The 21,772-nt window shown below is 44.2% G+C and overlaps 1 protein-coding gene across 1 annotated transcript in view; it reads left to right on the top strand.

Moving 5' to 3' along the window:
- Nucleotides 1-21,772, top strand: part of LOC149454045 (FYN-binding protein 1-like) — a 320,960-nt gene that overhangs the window by 35,666 nt on the left and 263,522 nt on the right. The window contains exons 2-3 of the mRNA XM_089687844.1: nt 626-1,205; nt 6,554-6,647. Of these exons, the coding sequence (XP_089543970.1) occupies nt 626-1,205; nt 6,554-6,647 (674 nt within the window). The remainder of the gene's footprint in view (nt 1-625; nt 1,206-6,553; nt 6,648-21,772) is intronic.

The following is a 21,772-nucleotide window of genomic DNA, read 5'->3' as shown; positions in this document are numbered from 1 at the left end:
AAGTTTTTGTATTTATGTTTATAGCATGTGCAGAAATTCTTGGCATTTAGTCATCTAGGGAAAAATTTATAAAAAGTATAAATCCAGGTACATGTGATAGCATTCATTAAAATTTTATAAAAAAATAAAAATCCAGGTACATGTGATAGCATTTATTAACCGTCAGAATGCATTTTTCTCTGTTGTATTTAAGAGTGAAAATTGAACACAGGGTGCAGGGCGGAAATTTCAGTGTATGCAAATTAGAATTTTAATACAAAATCATCATTTGAAGTGTGTCAAATATAAAGATGATGTGCGGGAATGACTGTTTCAGGTCCCCATAAGTATTATGGTTCACCAGCTGAAAATGGAGACTGTAACATTAGTTAACTTTACATTATAAATACAGCAATGTTGCTAATATCTGGATTTCCTATTGACATTTTGACTGACAGAAAATAAGTAAATGAGCAGCTGAACAATTATATACTATTAGTACTAGTTGGAAAAGGTTGTTAAAAAATTGTTTAAATCTACAGTCTGAAGTATATTTACTTCATCTGCACAATAGTCCTTTGACAGTTACTGTATGCATAACAATCTATTATATGTATAATGATTTTAAAATTATTTTACTTTATAGGAGCACCGTGACAGCTTTAAAAGTATTCAATCAAAATTTCAGCGGGAGCTTGGAGAAAATCCTGGTGCTAGGCCTATTACACAACCACGACCTGGAGCAAAGCCTGTTATTCCAGCAAAACCAAATATTCAGCTTGCAAATGACCGCTTTTTCCAGAAGCCAGTACCCAAAGCTATATCTTCTCCAGAATTAGCAAATTCCCCCAAGAGTGACCCTTTCAAGACTGCCGGGAATCATCTACAGTCACACCAAAGTTTCTCATTTCGAAGTAACACTGCAAGCCATCAAGAAGCATCTCTCAAAAGGCCTTCATTACCTGTTATTAAACCTTTACCAGTACCAAAGCCATCTGAGAACATTTCACATTATACAAATACTGCAAAAATTCATGCTAATACTGTAACAACTAGTAAAGCAAAATTCGAAAAGTCCAGCCCACCGAGGTTAAAAGTTTTGCCGAGTGAAGCTGTTTTGGGACTCAAGCCAAGGAAACCAGCTCGACCTCCATTTGTAAACCTGGAGAAATTTACAAGATCAGACATTGATTCTGGTGATTATGTCACAATGAAAAGTTTTGCAGGTATTTATCAGTAAATATTATATTAATGGGAGTAATAGGGTGTGCCGTAGCACTTACAAATTAGTCAGTGAATCACAATTGCAAACAAGCAGATTAATTTTTATTCTAAATCAATATATGCATGAAGGTTTGTTCAATTCTTTCAAATTATAAGTTATTGCTTGGAATCTTGAATTTCATGATTCTCCATTAGATCAACTTGCAATATTTGAGCAAATAAAATTATATTGGTTGAATCTGCAGTGAAGCTCCAAAGAGACAATGACCCAAAATGCCTGCCCTACAAGAACAGCTAAATTGTACAAAGCCAAATTAAAACCAAAAAATTGTAGTCCATATAAAGAAAATTATGGTTTTCTGTTGGTCAGTAAGCTATTATACAGTTTAAAAATCTAAGTACAACAAGACTGAACTTAAACTATTACGATTTACCTATATAGTAAAGGGTTAGGGATTTACGGGTATTTTCATTATAAGTGATCCAAGTGAATGGGGTTGTGCTGAAATCACCCACAATGTGTGCTGTTGGCTTGTATTTAGAAGCCTAAAACGGGTGGTGAGGAAGTGATACACATTTTAACATAACTGAAAGCACAAAAGTAGTATTATTTAGATTTTGAACATCTGTGTATGATCAGCTAGATAAGTTCAGGGATCTCGTGTGCTATGCACACATACAGGCACACACTCACAAAAGCCCACCGTGTAAGTATACTAAAGCAATTTATTGCTGCTCTTGTTCATTCTTTTATTAATTTATTACAGGTATTTATAGTGCTGACAATGTATGCAGTACTTTTCATATCATATCAGTTAATCAGTCAGTTTCAGTTTGATCTAATAATATTGAGGACCAACATATTGGTTACTTTTACATGGGTAGTCAGCAATCAACGTCTTTAATCAAGAACCGCAATCAATTTATTTCACACAGTCGCAGTGTGACACCACAATGATATTATAGCTCAGATGCAATTTTATTCCAATGTAAAGATCAATTGAGAGACTTCACACAAATCCAATGTGCTCACCAGTGCTAAAAGCAACACAAGAAAATATACAACATTGTAACATGATTCTCAAATTAATATCAGGCTGAGGAATGTGATCAAAGACAAAGTATAGGGCACAATAAAATGATATGTTAGCATGTTGATAATATTCATGACAGTAATAGTCTGTATTAGGGATGAACCAATGGTTTGGTCTAAATATAAGACCAAACTTTGGATGTTTGGGTGTTTGACCATGACATTGACCAAATATGGTTATAGCCATATTGACTTAATGATGGCAACACTATTCCCACTCCTTTCTTTATATAACTGATAACAGCTTGGGAAGCTGTCATTCAGAGGAGAGTGGCATTGAGGTTAGTCATGTGTGCTAGGGTCGATCGCCTGTGGGATTTTTTCTTTCCATGAGTTGGCGTGCAGCATATATTATGATTGACGATGTATTTGCAATTAGGGACTTTCTGTTTTTTTTAACAAGCGAATTGTCAAACATTTTGTATCTTTATTTCAAGTTTACTTTTTTTTGTGTGTGAATAAGTAGGGGTGCTATGTAATCCTTACTCATTCACGTAGAGGGGGGTGGGGAGTATCTGGGAGATCCATTATTTTTAAAAGGAGATTCCTGATTCTGATGAGCCCACAGCCTACAGGCCAGTTTTATGCGGAGGAGGGACAAGCTGCTTTACTGGTTGGGGCAATACAATGCTATTCTAGACTGAATACAATATATTGTGTTCAACTAATATTTGGCTGTTGTAGTTCTTCTCCTTAGAGTGAGAAAAGACCTCTGGAGCTCAGTCAGGAGCACTTAACAAGAGATAGAGGTATGCTTAATCACAGCATGTTCAGTCTTCTGTCACTTTGGTCCTCACAAAAATGCTTGGGCTCTGTTCATCTGTTCCACACTTGTACAAAAGCTCTCAATCCAAGTAAAAAGAAGAGAAGCAGAGCAATCTAAGTGCAGCAATAAAAACAAATCATTTATTTCCACAAAATTAGCAACTCACAATAGTAGTCAAATCAGCGCTTGCCAAACTGGTGTCAACCACTGTGCAACTCTGTCCAGTCCTGCTGCAGGCAGGTCTCCAATGTGCTGTCCTTGGCTGTGCTGGTGGCTCCGAACACTTCCTGGTTGGTGTGGATCCACAGCATGGGTATGAGTGATGTCAGCACTGGATACAGCAGCAGTAGGCGTGGCATGAATTCAGAGCATGCGTGCTCCTTCATCAGGCTGTACCATACCATACGAATCAGCTGGCACTAAGTCAAGCATTGCTGGATTATCAATTAGCCACTTTTGGACTCTAAGGACTTTACTTATGTGGTTTATTTACTAGCCATCATATAAGATATCTGGACTATTTCCTCTTAGTGCGCTAAATATCTCTTTTGTTCTCAGCCCAAGTAAGGTTTTCTTTACAGACTCGTTGTTTTCAAGTAAAGGGTGATCACGATTTTGATTATACTATACTTGCAATAATCTAATCTTACTAGGGTGCTGGGTATCACTCTCCCAGCAATAGCCATCATGAGTCTTAACAGCTGCAATGCACAGTTGACCTTATACTGTAAGTCATTTTCTGTGTGAAATGTAACTCTTAAATTCCTTAGAAAAGTGTCTTTTTTTAAAATGTTTAGTATATAGCAAACTACTGACCATTATAAACTACAGAGCTGAAAACTCAGTTTAGGTAAACACAGCATTCCACATTCAGGAGTAATAATATAATACTAGTTACAGCAAAATTATAGATATAAATTCCATGAAGTAGCATGAAATAACACTTGCCACCCACTTCTCTTGCACATACTGTTCTCTGTACATATTGCCTGCTGACATACTCTGTCTTTTCTGTACATTTTTCCCATTGTTATATCCTCTGTACTTCTTCACATATTGCATGTTGTCATAACCTGTTTCCCTACTCAATTAAAAACTAAAAATGCTTAGGCTATAGGTACGCTTTATGGTCATAGGAATGATAGTAACGTGGCAAGGGGCCTGTATGCACGCCCATCTCCAGCAATTGTACTGAGCTACAGTATATGCCTGAAGTAGTGGGTTGGTGACTCTTAGTATTAGGACAGAAAGGGGATGCCTTTTTTTCTTTCTTATTTTATTAAAACAAACAAATAAAAGAAAAAAAAAACAAAGATCGCTTCTCATCTGCTGTTAGTTTCATTTATTTAATGAATGTCCACATTTTTTTGAATATTTTGTGCTGCTAGTGGAAGAGATGACATGGAACACACCTAGAGGGTCTAGTTGTGGAGAGATTCAAAGGTACAAACAGCCATACCAATTGGTGCATGGAGTTTAAAAAATAGCTGTAGTTTGTTTAAAGCATAGTCAATACATTTTTAAATATCTGTTAAGTCTATGAATTCTTTATCTGTGCTTTTTTTAAAAATATTTATTTACACAGTTGTGGGAAGTACAAACGTACCAATAAGAACATACAATAAAAACAGACATCCAGTTACAAAAGAAAGCATTGTTACAGCGATCACATTGCCCCAACAGGATTGTCCACCCCAGGCTATCCAAGGAAATATCATCAAATGTTATCTCAACACTTTAGTACTTAGGGAAATCCAAGAATACAAAGGCCCAAGTGGGAGCCTAGGACCAGAGCCTATTAGAGTCAGCAGAACCGAGGGGGAAAACTAGCATGTCACTCTTTCCTGGTGCCTGCTGGAGGAGAATCGGGTTGATAAGGGTTCTTTTCCGCATGCGGCGTGGCTCCTGCCATTCCGGCTTTGTACTTAATTGCAGAAAGTCCAGAAATTCCACATCCAACAGATGCCCCACTTTCCTTAAAAAAGTGGGGCATTTTATCTGGAAGGGACATTGTAACCCCCTCTATAGTGCCAATTAGTTGAAAGGGAAGATCCCAACTGTATGTGGCACTCTCCTATAAAAAAAAAAAAAGTTTTGTCCCCCCAAACTCCAGAATGCAACCTCCTCTGCATGACTTTTATGATGGCGCCCTGGCATCCTGAAAATGTAACAGATTACAAATTGCATCTCTCAGTTTGCTCACAATAGGATTATGCGGGGCCAATGCCCTATGAGCATGATCGATTTCTATGGAGTGTTGGAAGGGTCTGTCCAGTACTTGGTTAAACACCATTAGCAAGGTTGGGCTCAAGCCAAGGGTTTTTATGGTTTCCGGCACACTTTATATGCAAATATTTTTCCTGTGACTCCAAGTCTCATAATTATCAAGCTGTGAAAGTAAGAATGAATTTTGTGCTCTTGTTGCCCCAGACTAACCTGCACAGCTTGCAATGCAGAGTTAGTCTAAGTATATTGGTTTCCCAGGGATTCCACCCTAGTCTCCAGCTGGGAGGTTTTGGATTTAAGCTCAAGGAAGCCTGTGTGTGTGTGTCCTCCGCTTGTTTACTGAAAGCTGCAATGTCTGCCTTTGTGGGGAGATCTTTAATATATTGGTGTTGGTCCCAGGGGAGCCCTCTGCTCTGCGTGGGTATTAATGCCTCAGGCAGTTCTCCCATACAGGATTGAGAGGAGGAAATAGGAGGAGTGAGGAGGACTCACCCATTGCAGAGGCTTCCATCTGTAGTTCTTCCCTTAGAAACGCAGGTATCTCTTCAGACAGAGAGAGGGGGGAGAGGATCCACTGTGCTGAGGCCGGATGAGTCCTGTGCTCTGCTGTCCACAATAGGATAGGATAGGCAGCAATCCCCCATTTTTGGCCTCAGAGAGATCAGCAGCAGGCCTCCCCTTCTTCCTTGCCATAACAGAGGTGCCAGTACTGTACTTATTTGTCCGACTGAGCCAGGTATAGAGTGGCGGTTAGCAGGAGCTGCAGGGATCAGCAGCTGCTCTCCATTATGACCAAACTACACCCCCTTTCTCTGTGCTTTTAAAGCTGTTACAAGTGGCCCAGGCAATTTAAAACATTGCTTTGATTACATTCACCCTGTCTGCAGTCTGCACTGTATAGTGTAAAAAACAGTATGACTACATAAGAAAGTTAAAAACAAAACAGATAAAGTGCTCCATCTGTTTCAATGCCAATAGTCATTTCTACCATGAAATACTCAAAAAAAATGTCAGAAATGTGTTTCAATGTACATCCAGATATCCAATTGTAGAAAGTAGAACATTCATCTAGAGATAGGATTTGCTAAGGTGATTGTCCCTGAATATGTATTAAAACAGTATATGCATTTTAAAATCATGATTTTCTGTTTCATTGGATATATTTGAATATCAATGTGTGTCTAGTACTTTTACATACAAACAACATGAAGGAAGCTGATTTTTCTTCTCAGCAAAGTATAAAGATTTTTTTCTTTTCTTTTTAGTTCCACACCAACGACAAACAAGGTTAACTGCTTCACAGTCTCAGCCTAATCTCACCACTTGCTATCCATCACGTAATATTCGGAGTTCACTCAGGTAACAGATAATTACTGCATGAAGTGGGGCAAATCGGTTCTGGCTATTTTCAAAGCTAATTGGGCATGGGAATAAGGACACTGTCATAGGAGGCATGTGTCAATAAATAAATCGAAATACTATACAGTAAGGAGAGCATTCTCCTTTAATCTGATTTTGAGGGTGAGATGGGATAAACACCACCTGGGAGATGCTGTTAAACTGTGTCAGGATGGCTGCTGTGTCATTGTGGACACCCCAGTAACACTGTATTCACATACAGTGTTCCTGGGAGTTCCAAATGAAAGGTGGTAGGCATACCTGGAATTTGTAGGCCAAAAGCCGGCTTTTAGTAGTGTGAAGCACCATAGAACAAGTTAGACTTGGAAGCTTAATCTGCAGAGGAGAAACCACATTGGAAGAAGTAACATCTGGAAACTGGAACAATATCACACTGGAATGAGTCGGGCCAAAGTTCAAAAATGGTCCCATGTGAGAGCAGGAATCTAGGAGCCAGCTGGTATTCTCCATTCACTCCCCAATGGAGGTTTGGACTTAGCTGCCTATTGGTCCCAGGTCACAACCCCTGGGTTCACCCTGCTCCAGCACCATAGACCACATGTTGGAAGACACAAGGAAGTAGGTAGCACATAAGAACTGTGAGAAACAGTGGATCAGAATAGAACACCTAGTAACAGTCTAGGAGTCAGGGCTGGCTTTGGACACAGTAACTATAACTGGCAGAGGTCAGGTCCAGCAGCACACACAGATAACCAGGATCCGCATTATCCCCGATTGCTCCCAAAACGTTAAGAATGTAGACATCAGGTATATATTTGGTAAAACTTGACTAGAAGAAGTTCAGTGCATAGGCAGTAAATTTAATAAAACAAAGCAGGTTTCATCTTGCAATATAAATTAAAGAATGTATTGCAAGAGAAACAATAGCCACAAATATTTTTCAGTGGCTGGACAGTATGAAAGTAGCTTCTTTGGGCCAAAATGTAAAAGAGAGAAATGAGACAGATTTTATCTTATTTTATTTTTGAAATACAAATTAGTTTGCATTATTTCAGATACAGTAGCAACAGATATTTGACAGTGGCTGGTCCTTAAGTATGTGAAAAGCTTGTTTAACCTGCAGTGCAAGGTCTTATTCACATGGCCAAATTACCAACCTTGGTGTGGCAAATATCTTACCACCCCCGGGGCTCTGGTGTGCCTGGTAGAGATACAGTACCTGTAAAAAGTCATTATAGTCTGACAGCAGCTTCAGTTCTCTGCAGCTGTCCACCAATGTTCAGAAGTAATTGCACGGGGATTGATAATCTGCGGTTAGAGAAAAATGACTGTCCCTTTAGCATGTTCCTGACCACAGATAATCGCTGACTGTATGATTGCATCTGAACACCAACAGACAATTGCAATCATTGCAGTTCATATCTGCTTTGTACAGGCTTCCTGGCCATGACTGCACAAACCAGGACTACCGCCACAGTGTTTTGCAAGATACTTGCTTCACCACTGCTAATTTGGCCCCTGAATGAGGTCTTATATAAGCAGCTTCTTTAGGCTGTAATATAGGAGGAAGAGACAATGCAGGTTTTATCCTGAAATAAAAAACTTAGAGTGTGTTATCTGGGAGGACAAAAGCCACAGTGTCTGGACAGCATGTACACACTGTAGCTTGGTTAGGCTACAATGCAAATGGGGAGAGATAAGGCAGGCTTTATCTTGAAATAAACTGTTAAGTATAATATATTAGGGACAATGATTACACATATTGTCCACATTTTGCAGCTGAGGTCCAGCTGCATAAAAATTATATGTGACACTATTAAAGTACTGAATCACCAGAATAAGCTACACATTTTAAAGTGCAATGCATGGTTTACCTCGCAGCAAACATTTACAAATTTTGCAGCTTGAGCTCAGCCCATGTTTTGTAGTCATTGCTAATCAAGGACTGTTTAAATTGTTTGAAACTGAGCCAGTCCACGGTGTCAGGGGACAGGAAGATTCACCTCTCAGTAAGAAAACCTCTTGCTGCACTGATGGCCTTCTCAGACAGCACATTAGCTGCAATTGTGCATGCTCAGGCCAGCTTGTACTCTGCAAGCTCTGGACAGTGGTCCAGCCTGAATACCCAGTAGTTCATTTGGTCTTCACTTCTAAAAGTTTCTGCATCAGCGCTAGTCCCCAAGTAGTCGGTAATCATATTTTTGAGGTGCTGCCCACAGCCAGGCCTGTCTGCTATTTTTTAAAAACATCCTAAAAGGATTTCTGAGGCAACCACCACCACTGCCACTACTCCTTTTGGGAATCTGATAATTGGAGGCACGTTGGGCTCCAGTATGCTATGGTAGCAATGCTTGCTCCAAGCAGTTACAGAGCACTGTGCAGAGCCAAGTATCAAAGGGAGACTACAGCAACTTATTGAGCTTTAAGGTGTCCAATGATCACAGCACATAGATACAAGTGCCTACATCCCTCTGCCAGTGTCTGATGGGATGCTAGACAGAGGCTGAAAGACGGATTAGCAGGTGCTGAAATGCAGACAATGTTGCATATTGCTGGCCAGTACAGAACCAGTGTCAACCACACTGCAATTTATAGTAATGTAGCCCAAGTCAGCAATGTATAGCATCTCTCTCTATAAACGCACTGACAGCTCTCCCTATTTACTTCAACAAACACTGACAAATGGCTGCTGGGAGCGAAGCGTTTTATAGTGAGGTGGCTGGTATGTAACAAAGCTACCATTATTGGACATTCTAAGCCACCTAACTTAAGTTCACAGGCTAGGAAGTGCATTAGTTGGTTGCCCTGAAAGTGAAATTTTGCATTAATTCACTTTATAGCAAACTGTGAATGGTTTGGATTTGCCTTAAACCCAGGGGCGGACTGACAACTCATGGGGCCCCCGGGCAATAGGGGATCATGGGGCCCTGTGTCCTTGCCCAAACTCAAAAAAGCCTATGAAAAAGGTACCAGGGGCATCTCATGGGGCCCCCTATTGACCCCGGGCCCTCAGGCAGTGCCCGAGTTTCCAAATGGTAAGTCCGCCCCTGCTAAACCCATGGTCGACCCAAACATTATTCCTAATAATTACATATAGGGATGCATCAATACCGGTATCAGTATCTGTGCCAATGATAGACATTTGCACGAGTATTGGTAGTCGTTCAAAGGCACCGATACTTGAAACTGATACCGGAAGTGACGCCAACATGGAGGCTAAAGAGGGCTACATTCCCCCACATGGCGGTCAGTCCTTACAAGTCCCTCATTGACTGCTGTACATGTCCCTTGCATCAATGCCCTTGTCCGCTAAGTACTATAGCACTCATCCTCTTCTTTACTGGTCACAACTACACACCTGCACGTTCCATTGACTGCAAAAAAAACTCATGCACTTTTCCAATGGCTGTGACCACAAAAAGAACATTTTCCACTGACCACTATTGTCCCGATGCCCTTTTCCACTGAGCACTATGGCACCCATGCATGTCTCCACTGGTGCCACTACATCCATGTACTACACTGTCTGCCCTGCAATACAGCACTTCTTTAATGACTAGTACTATACTGTGCGCTTCTCCATTGACTTCTCCATAAAACTATGCAATTCTCCATTAAATGAATGCTCTTTTCCATTGAATATGTGTGCACTTCATATTTCTGCACTAACTGCCACTATGCTAGCACACTTCTACACTTATTGCAAATGTAATTTCTTACACAGCATACCTAATTTCTGTCTGCCACGGTCCCTTCACACTTTTCGAAGGTGAAGTCACACATCGCTGAAGAATTTTTGAAATGGCCCCTTCAACAGCACTTGATTGAAAAATGGAATTTTGTCACGTGGGGATTGCAGACATGGCCTTGAATTTTGAGCAGTGTTCAGCCAGCATAAGACTTTTGTTGTTGTTGTTTCAGTGGTTGTAAAAATGTGTGGGCCAATGCACACACATAAATGTTTATCTATGTGCAAAGTAAAATGAGAGCCTTTTTAAAGTGATATTAAAGGCTCAGTATTTTTTTAAGTAACAAACATGTCATACTTACCTGCTCTGTGAAGTGGTTTTGCACAGAGCAGCCCAGATCCTCCTTTTCTTGGATCCCTCGTTGGCCCTCTCGGCCCTCCCCTTTGCTTGAGTGCCCCCATAGCAAGCTGCTTTGAGCACTTAAGTGTGCTTGGTCTCGAGTCTATATAAGACACACAGAGCATGGATCAACCCCTCCCCACTCTCTCCTCACTGACTGACATTGACAGCAGCCAATGGCTCCCACTGCTGTGCCTCAGCCAACGAGGAGAGAGAGACCCAGGAGAGCCGCTGCTGGATTGAGATCTGGCTCAGGAAAGTATTTGGGGGGCTGTGCAAGGAGCACCACAATGAAGGTTTTTTACATTCATGCATAGACAAATTCCCTGTATTTTGTACACACTTGACAAATAAAACTGATTCTGATTCTAAATCTGATGTACACTGTGCTATAAACTACATTTCCCCAGAATGCTGAACTTTGTACATCATATTGTACATTCATACCGCTGGGAATGTTTTAGGAATTTGGATTTTTTTCCCATTCAACAATCAAATACGACTTTGTAAGTTTACATTAAGTTATACTAAAGCTGCATTCACACCTGAGTGCCATGTTTTTGCACATTTTTTTGTGCGTATGTATGTGCATTTCTGCATGTTTTTTCACATTTTGTTACAGCATTTTCAAGCATTTTGGAGCTCTGGTGTTTTTGTATTGGCCATTAGAGAAAACTATCATCTGTGGCATCATTTATTGCTGGGTGTTTCTGCTTCCTGGGTTATTTTCATTTCCTTCCTGGTTTTTGCTATGTTCTGTGATGCTCTCCCAACAATGATGGATGAAACGGCATGTTTTATGGCAGCAGCAACAGTAATGTCATATTTTCTAATGGCAGAAGAAGATAGAAAGTGGAGGAGGACATGAAAATACTAGGTCCATTCTGTTTATTGAGAACAGAGAGGCGAGTTCTGGATCATGTACATGCAGCTGCTGTGGGACACAGGAGGATCTGGTTCAGGAGAGGGAGGGTGGGAACGGTAAATATGTCATGTTTCTTTAAAAATAAATAAATGATTAAAAAAATAATAAATAATACATAAAAATTATTGAAAAAATAATGATATGTGCATATTTTTAGGTATAACATAACGCATTAACATTTTCTTGCAGGAGGAGGGATGGATGGCAGGGGCCGCCAGGTAGGCTGTATGAGGCTCCATGATTATGCAAACCAATACACAAGTTGAAACTGGCTAGAGAGACCATAAAGTGTCATTACTAAACAAATGCAAAACATTGAGCTTACCTTTATTATCGCTGTGACAGTAAAATCTTCCCAACTTGTCCACAAATCTGCTCCGCATTTCCCTTGCTTGCTTGGGACTTGCAGCGCGAGTCCTGAGGATTATACAGATAGAGTGTTCCCTCACCATTCCAATAAAGCTCTTCAAAAGGGATCAAAAAGAGGCACTATCTCCTCCATCTTGCTTGGTATTGCTGACCAAAATATTTTTTTGTTTATTTCCAGGCAATATTTAGTCATTCCTGGTGGGGAGGTAACTGTACATATTAGCAGGAAAACACATGTAAACGACTGACAATTCCCATGCTTTAATGCATTTCTGAATTCCTGAATTGTGCTACAAAAGTAGCTCTAAAACGTTTATGAGCTTCATGTGTATGACTTCAGGCACCACCACCATAGAGATGCATTGATTTTTTTCTCCCTGAGCATCTTGGAGATTCAATCTTTGCACTACAAAATGTTCAGGTGGGAATGGGGCATAAAGGATTTTTTTGCTTTAAAATAATAAAGATTTTATACTTGTCTGCTCTTTGCAGTGGTCTTTTACCTCCTCTCTTTCAGTTCCTTCTGGCGCTGTCTGCCCCTACCCCCCACACACACTCTCTAGGTGCCTCTTTTAAGTCGGGCTGTGTGCGTTTATTGACACACACAGTACCAGTTTGTCATGACCCCGTTACCTTCCAGATGCTGTTGCTGCCTGTCTCCTGTGAGACCAGGCAGTGGAGGTTTATTGCTGCAGCTGGGACAGGGCTGGATCAGTGAGAGGAGTCAGGTAAGTGTTTAGGGACAGGGGGGCTAGGACAGGTAGTGGAGCAACTTTTAGTACACAGAATATATTTGACTTAAACTACTTAAAAGCTCATCCCATAATGTTTGATGATCATCTGATTTCAATAATACATTTGGTAATATATAGAATATTACTGGATTAATTTTCCTTCTTCTGAACAACTTGAATTATTGCCATAACCAATTTCTTCTGTTTTCTAAAGTTTACAACTGAAGAACTGTTTTAACATTATCATTAGAGATGAGCGAATCGAAGCATCCGAAGTGGAATTCGAGTCGAATATCGGAAAAATTTCGATTCGTGCCGAATCCGAAAAACAGCCTAATTCGGACGCGCGAATCGAAATTTTTCCGAAAATGGCGGCTGACATGTGCGGCGACGGAGCGGGGATGTCGGGGAAGGCGCGCAGACAAGGCGCGCTGCCCCATAATGCATTCCTCAACGACATGTGATCGCATCAGCCAATCAGCAGCCAGCCAGCCAGCACTGTGTAATGGTCGAGGTATATATAGCGGCCATTTTGGAAATCTTCATTTGCCTGCAGTCATTGAACAGAGGCAGACCGCTCTGTACTAGGGACAGGGACAGAGTTAGGGCCACAGAAACGAGAATTGGGGACAGAGAGAAGTTACTTAGGGACAGAGAACCATTACTCAGGGACACAGACTTGTTAATGAGGGCCACAGAATCGTTATTTAGGGACAAAGAAACGCTAGTTAGGGCCACAGAATTCATACTCAGGGACAGACAGAATTGTTACTCAGTGCCAGAGAATTGTTACTTAGGGCCACAGAAACGTTATTAGGGCCACAGAATTTTTACTCAGGGACAGACAGAATTGTTACTGAGTGCCAGAGAATTGTTACTCAGGGACAGACAGAATTGTTACTGAGTGCCAGAGAATTCTTAGGGCCACAGAATTCATTCTCAGGGACAGACAGAATTGTTACTCAGGGACAGACAGAATTGTTACTGAGTGCCAGAGAATTGTTACTCAGGGACAGACAGAATTGTTACTGAGTGCCAGAGAATTGTTACTCAGGGACAGACAGAATTGTTACTGAGTGCCAGAGAATTGTTACTCAGGGACAGACAGAATTGTTACTGAGTGCCAGAGAATTGTTACTCAGGGACAGACAGAATTGTTACTGAGTGCCAGAGAATTGTTACTCGCACAGACACAAAATTGTTACTTGCACAGACACAGAATTGTTACTCGCACAGACACAGAATTGTTACTCAGGGCCACAGAATTCATACTCAGGGATAGACAGAATTGTTACTGAGTGCCAGAGAATTGTTACTCAGGGACAGACAGAATTGTTACTGAGTGCCAGAGAATTGTTACTCAGGGACAGACAGAATTGTTACTGAGTGCCAGAGAATTGTTACTCGCACAGACACAAAATTGTTACTTGCACAGACACAGAATTGTTACTCGCACAGACACAGAATTGTTACTCAGGGCCACAGAATTCATACTCAGGGACAGACAGAATTGTTACTGAGTGCCAGAGAATTGTTACTCAGGGACAGACAGAATTGTTACTGAGTGCCAGAGAATTGTTACTCAGGGACAGACAGAATTGTTACTGAGTGCCAGAGAATTGTTACTCGCACAGACACAAAATTGTTACTTGCACAGACACAGAATTGTTACTCGCACAGACACAGAATTGTTACTCAGGGCCACAGAATTCATACTCAGGGACAGACAGAATTGTTACTGAGTGCCAGAGAATTGTTACTCAGGGACAGACAGAATTGTTACTGAGTGCCAGAGAATTGTTACTCAGGGACAGACAGAATTGTTACTGAGTGCCAGAGAATTGTTACTCAGGGACAGACAGAATTGTTACTGAGTGCCAGAGAATTGTTACTCAGGGACAGACAGAATTGTTACTGAGTGCCAGAGAATTGTTACTCGCACAGACACAAAATTGTTACTTGCACAGACACAGAATTGTTACTCGCACAGACACAGAATTGTTACTCAGGGCCACAGAATTCATACTCAGGGATAGACAGAATTGTTACTGAGTGCCAGAGAATTGTTACTCAGGGACAGACAGAATTGTTACTGAGTGCCAGAGAATTGTTACTCAGGGACAGACAGAATTGTTACTGAGTGCCAGAGAATTGTTACTCGCACAGACACAAAATTGTTACTTGCACAGACACAGAATTGTTACTCGCACAGACACAGAATTGTTACTCAGGGCCACAGAATTCATACTCAGGGACAGACAGAATTGTTACTGAGTGCCAGAGAATTGTTACTCAGGGACAGACAGAATTGTTACTGAGTGCCAGAGAATTGTTACTCAGGGACAGACAGAATTGTTACTGAGTGCCAGAGATTTGTTACTCGCACAGACACAAAATTGTTACTTGCACAGACACAGAATTGTTACTCGCACAGACACAGAATTGTTACTCAGGGCCACAGAATTCATACTCAGGGACAGACAGAATTGTTACTGAGTGCCAGAGAATTGTTACTCAGGGACAGACAGAATTGTTACTGAGTGCCAGAGAATTGTTACTCAGGGACAGACAGAATTGTTACTGAGTGCCAGAGAATTGTTACTCAGGGACAGACAGAATTGTTACTGAGTGCCAGAGAATTGTTACTCAGGGACAGACAGAATTGTTACTGAGTGCCAGAGAATTGTTACTCGCACAGACACAAAATTGTTACTTGCACAGACACAGAATTGTTACTCGCACAGACACAGAATTGTTACTCAGGGCCACAGAATTCATACTCAGGGATAGACAGAATTGTTACTGAGTGCCAGAGAATTGTTACTCAGGGACAGACAGAATTGTTACTGAGTGCCAGAGAATTGTTACTCAGGGACAGACAGAATTGTTACTGAGTGCCAGAGAATTGTTACTCGCACAGACACAAAATTGTTACTTGCACAGACACAGAATTGTTACTCGCACAGACACAGAATTGTTACTCAGGGCCACAGAATTCATACTCAGGGATAGACAGAATTGTTACTGAGTGCCAGAGAATTGTTACTCAGGGACAGACAGAATTGTTACTGAGTGCCAGAGAATTGTTACTCAGGGACAGACAGAATTGTTACTGAGTGCCAGAGAATTGTTACTCGCACAGACACAAAATTGTTACTTGCACAGACACAGAATTGTTACTCGCACAGACACAGAATTGTTACTCAGGGCCACAGAATTCATACTCAGGGACAGACAGAATTGTTACTGAGTGCCAGAGAATTGTTACTCAGGGACAGACAGAATTGTTACTGAGTGCCAGAGAATTGTTACTCGCACAGACACAAAATTGTTACTTGCACAGACACAGAATTGTTACTCGCACAGACACAGAATTGTTACTCAGGGCCACAGAATTCATACTCAGGGATAGACAGAATTGTTACTGAGTGCCAGAGAATTGTTACTCAGGGACAGACAGAATTGTTACTGAGTGCCAGAGAATTGTTACTCAGGGACAGACAGAATTGTTACTGAGTGCCAGAGAATTGTTACTCGCACAGACACAAAATTGTTACTTGCACAGACACAGAATTGTTACTCGCACAGACACAGAATTGTTACTCAGGGCCACAGAATTCATACTCAGGGACAGACAGAATTGTTACTGAGTGCCAGAGAATTGTTACTCAGGGACAGACAGAATTGTTACTGAGTGCCAGAGAATTGTTACTCAGGGACAGACAGAATTGTTACTGAGTGCCAGAGATTTGTTACTCGCACAGACACAAAATTGTTACTTGCACAGACACAGAATTGTTACTCGCACAGACACAGAATTGTTACTCAGGGCCACAGAATTCATACTCAGGGACAGACAGAATTGTTACTGAGTGCCAGAGAATTGTTACTCAGGGACAGACAGAATTGTTACTGAGTGCCAGAGAATTGTTACTCGCACAGACACAAAATTGTTACTTGCACAGACACAGAATTGTTACTCGCACAGACACAGAATTGTTACTCAGGGCCACAGAATTCATACTCAGGGACAGACAGAATTGTTACTGAGTGCCAGAGAATTGTTACTCAGGGACAGACAGAATTGTTACTGAGTGCCAGAGAATTGTTACTCAGGGACAGACAGAATTGTTACTGAGTGCCAGAGATTTGTTACTCGCACAGACACAAAATTGTTACTTGCACAGACACAGAATTGTTACTCGCACAGACACAGAATTGTTACTCAGGGCCACAGAATTCATACTCAGGGACAGACAGAATTGTTACTGAGTGCCAGAGAATTGTTACTCAGGGACACCTAATCGTTGAATTAAATAGTATGTCAGACAACATGCAGAGGAGTGGCAGAGGAGGCAATGTTTTAGGAGCGAGCAGACGTGGCAGCAGAGGAAGGGGTCGAGGCAGCAGTATTCGCAGCCAGAGGCCAGTGCTCCCGGTGTCATCCAGCGGTCGTGTCTCCACCGACAACCCTGCCGTCATTGATTGGTTGGCTCGGTCGTCTTCCTCTTCCCAGGTCACCTCTGACACCTACAGCCAACGGTCGGTGGGTACGTCAGACACAACCGTTAGTTGGCATGGCCCGGGACCAAGCCCACTGAAATCACGTGTCCTCTACCTGCCCCTGTCCTTTGCTGTTCCCTCACCAAGCGAAGTATCGCATGCTGTGGGCTCAGCCCCACTGTACAGTGAGGAAGAGCTAACAGAGGGCGGTCAGGAACGGGGGGAGACATCGGCCTTTTCAGCAGCCAAGCGAACAAGTACTGGCGAGGAGAGTGGCTCGGTAGCCGGTCTAGAGACAGGTCTGTCTCCTGACCCAGACGCAGCCGAGGGGGCTAGTAGTGAGGCGGAGACCCTACTTGATGATGAGGAGGTTGATCGCACTTGGCAGCCTCGTCGTCATCAGGCAATTTCTTCCGCATCATCAGGAGAAGAGGGTGGCAGCTTGGCAGCGAGCAAAACAGTCGGTGGGTTGCCCAGGAGACAGCAGCAGGGTCGCATCAGTGTCAGTGGAGCCAAACGTCCACGGAGTAGAGCACCAGCTCCACTGCAGCCTACCACCACGGCCAGTAGTGGTGCCGTTGCGCACGGAGGAAGTAGCAGTCAGCCAGTGAAGAGTAGCGGGGGCAAAGTTTCCTACTCGGTGGTGTGGCAATTTTTCCTCAAGCCGCCCGAGGAAGTAAACGTAGCCGTATGTCGACTATGTGGCCAGAAATGCAAGCGTGGCCAGGGGGCCCATGTTGGGACTACAGCGTTGCGTCAGCATATGCAGCGTCACCATTCGGTGGCCTGGGAAAACCGTGATAAACATACGGCGGTTCTGCCTGCCCCAGCCCCCGCTCCATCACCCGCTCCGTTACTTGCTCCGTCACCCGACGTCGTCAATCGCCCTCTATCAGCCAGTCAAGGCTCCAACACCTCTGCTGAGGGGAGTTGTCGCTCATTGGCATCTTCCGCTCGTTCAGATGCTCCTTCTCCTGCTACTCCTCTTCTCGGATTCCGTCAACAGTCTTTCTTGGAATCCGTATCCAAGAGACAACAGTTTGCGAGCACGCACCCGACGGTGCAAAAGCTGAACGTCCTCCTGTCCAAGTTGCTGGTGCTGCAGTCCCTCCCTTTCCAACTGGTGGACTCAGCACCTTTCCGAGAAATGATGGCTTGTGCCGCGCCGCGGTGGAGAGTGCCAAGCCGTCATTTCTTTGCCCAAAAGGCAGTGCCAGCCCTGCATTCACATGTAGAAGAGATGGTGGGCCAGTCTTTGAGCATGTCGGTCTCTGCCAAAGTGCACGGCAGCGCCGACGTGTGGAGCTGTAACTACGGTCAGGGACAGTACATGTCATTTACGGCCCACTGGGTGAACGTGGTGCCGGCACAGCCGCACCAGCAACTTGGACAGGTCACGACGCTTTTGCCTCCACGTTTGCACGTCCTTGGTCCAGCAAGCATGTCCGCCTCTACCACCTCTTTTTCCGCCGTGTCCTCAGCCGCCACCCCCGTGCCAAGTCCCATTACCCGACCGGCATATCACATGTGCAGGGCGCAACGGTGTCACGCTGTGCTGCACCTGGTATGCCTTGGCGAACGTAGTCACACAGGGGAGGAACTGCTGAGTGTAATGAACAGAGAAATCGACAGATGGCTGTCTCCGCGCAAACTAAAAATCGGAACCATGTTGACTGACAACGGAAAGAACATGGTGTCTGCTCTGCGTCAAGGAAGGTTGTGCCATGCGCCATGCATGGCTCACGTGTTCAATCTGGTTGTCAAGCGGTTCCTAAAATCCACCATCCCACTGCAAGACATCCTTAAAATGTCACGTAAACTGTGCATGCATTTCAGCCATTCCTACACCGCAAAGAACACCCTCATTGAGCTGCAGCGGCAGAACGGAATTCCACAGCATCGCCTGATCTGCGACGTTGCAACAAGGTGGAATTCAACCCTACACATGTTAGACCGCCTTTACGAGCAGCGAAAGGCCATCACCGATTTCCTGATGTTACAAGCGGATAAAGGTACTCCCCTGTGTAACTTAGATGTCAGCCATTGGCAGCTCATGCGTGACACCTGCCGCTTGCTCAGGCCCTTTGAGGAGGCCACGCTATTCGTGAGTCGGCAGGACTATGGGATGAACGACGTCATTCCTCTGTTGCACGTCCTGGAACAAATGCTGTTAACAATGGCTGGTCAGGGTGCGGTAGACGTGGCGCACAGATCTCAACGCCACATGACCCCTGTGGGGGCAGGACAGGAAGAAGAGGAGGAGGTAGAGGAGGACATTTGTGCTCAGGAATTATTGAGTGAAATGGGTGGTTTTTCCACTCAGCGGACAGGAGTGGAGGAGCAGGAGCATCTGGTAGAGGAGGAGGAGGAGACAGAGGACCCAGACGCACCGTGGCAGTATGCTGTGGAGATGGAGGCAGGGAGTCCCTCGCATTCCTTGGCACAAATGGCCCATAGCATGCTCGGTTGCTTGCGTAGCGACAGCCGAATAATAACCATCAGACAGAGGGATGACTTTTGGCTGTCCACCTTGTTGGACCCTCGCTACCGGTCCAAAATGGTGGCCTTTTTCACACCTGCTGAGAGGGAGGCCAAAATTACGTACTATAAAAACCACCTATGTAGTCAGTTGGTCTCTGCCTTTGTGCGCCAACGTCCATCCTCAGACACTGTGGGCCCTGTGCGCTCGCGTTCCGCTGGCATGGCAGCAGGGGAGGGGTGGGGTGGTAGGAGCAGTGGCAGCTCCACCAGCAGCGGCTGCCTCAGTCTGCAGTCGATGATGAGTAGCTTTCTTCACCAGCGCAGTGAGGAAACTACTAACCAGCCGCAGCAGCAGCAGCAGCATCAGGTGGACCTGGAGCAGGAGCTCAAACAACAGGCTTGGGCCTACTTGGACAGCACCCTGCCAACCGAGGTAGACAATCCCCTTGACTACTGGGCAACGAAACTTGACCTTTGGCCCCAACTAGCTGAATTTGCCCTTGAAAGGCTGTCATGCCCGGCCAGTAGCGTGGCATCGGAGCGCGTGTTTAGTGCGGCAGGAGGTATTGTAACTCCGCGGAGGACACGACTGTCCACCCAAAGTGTGGAGAGACTCACGTTTGTGAAAATGAATCAGGCGTGGATTAGTCTGGATTTCAAACCACCAGTTCCTGACACAACTGACTAAATCCGCCATGAATCATGCCTCAAACATGTGCCACTTTCAGGTCTCCTCACACTGCTGGTGTGTTTAATTTTTTGACATAGGGTGCTGGCAGATTACGGGCCTCCTATAGCTGCTGCCAGGCCCCTAATCTGCCATAGGCCCCTATATACCGCCTCCTCATGCTGCTGCCAAGTCCAGAGTCTGTCATGGGTCCCTGTATGGCCTCCCATTGCTGCTGTCTCCATCGCCACACTCTGCTGCCATGTGCCACTTTCAGGTCTCTTCACACTGCTGGTGTGTTAAATTTTTTGACATAGGGTGCAGGCAGATTACGGGCCTCACATAGCTGCTGCCAGGCCCCTAATCTGCCATGGGCCCCTATATACCGCCTCCTCATGCTGCTGCCAAGTCTAGAGTCTGTCATGGGTCCCTGTACGGCCTCCCATTGCTGCTGTCTCCATCGCCACACTCTGCTGCCATGTGCCACTTTCAGGTCTCCTCACACTGCTGGTGTGTAGAATTTTTTGACATAGGGTGCTGGCAGATTATGGGCCTCCTATAGCTGCTGCCAGGCCCCTAATCTGCCATAGGCCCCTATATACCGCCTCCTCATGCTGCTGCCAGGTCCAGAGTCTCTCATGGGTCCCTGTACGGCCTCCCATTGCTGCTGTCTCCATCGCCACACTCTGCCATGTGCCACTTTCAGGTCTCCTCACACACTGCTGGTGTGTAGAATTTTTTGACATAGGGTGCTGGCAGATTATGGGCCTCACATAGCTGCTGCCAGGCCCCTAATCTGCCATGGGCCCCTATATACCGCCTCCTCATGCTGCTGCCAAGTCCAGAGTCTGTCATGGGTCCCTGTATGGCCTCCCATTGCTGCTGTCTCCATCGCCACACTCTGCTGCCATGTGCCACTTTCAGGTCTCTTCACACTGCTGGTGTGTTAAATTTTTTGACATAGGGTGCAGGCAGATTACGGGCCTCACATAGCTGCTGCCAGGCCCCTAATCTGCCATGGGCCCCTATATACCGCCTCCTCATGCTGCTGCCAAGTCCAGAGTCTCTCATGGGTCCCTGTACGGCCTCCCATTGCTGCTGTCTCCATCGCCACACTCTGCTGCCATGTGCCACTTTCAGGTCTCTTCACACTGCTGGTGTGTTAAATTTTTTGACATAGGGTGCAGGCAGATTACGGGCCTCACATAGCTGCTGCCAGGCCCCTAATCTGCCATGGGCCCCTATATACCGCCTCCTCATGCTGCTGCCAAGTCCAGAGTCTGTCATGGGTCCCTGTATGGCCTCCCATTGCTGCTGTCTCCATCGCCACACTCTGCTGCCATGTGCCACTTTCAGGT

Source organism: Staurois parvus, unplaced genomic scaffold (genome assembly GCF_062004578.1).
Source record: "Staurois parvus isolate SC_StPar_1 unplaced genomic scaffold, SC_StPar_1.0 ptg000439l, whole genome shotgun sequence".
Lineage (NCBI taxonomy): Eukaryota > Metazoa > Chordata > Amphibia > Anura > Ranidae > Staurois > Staurois parvus.
Note: the sequence above shows the minus strand (reverse complement) of the source record. Positions and strands in the feature narration are given on the sequence as shown.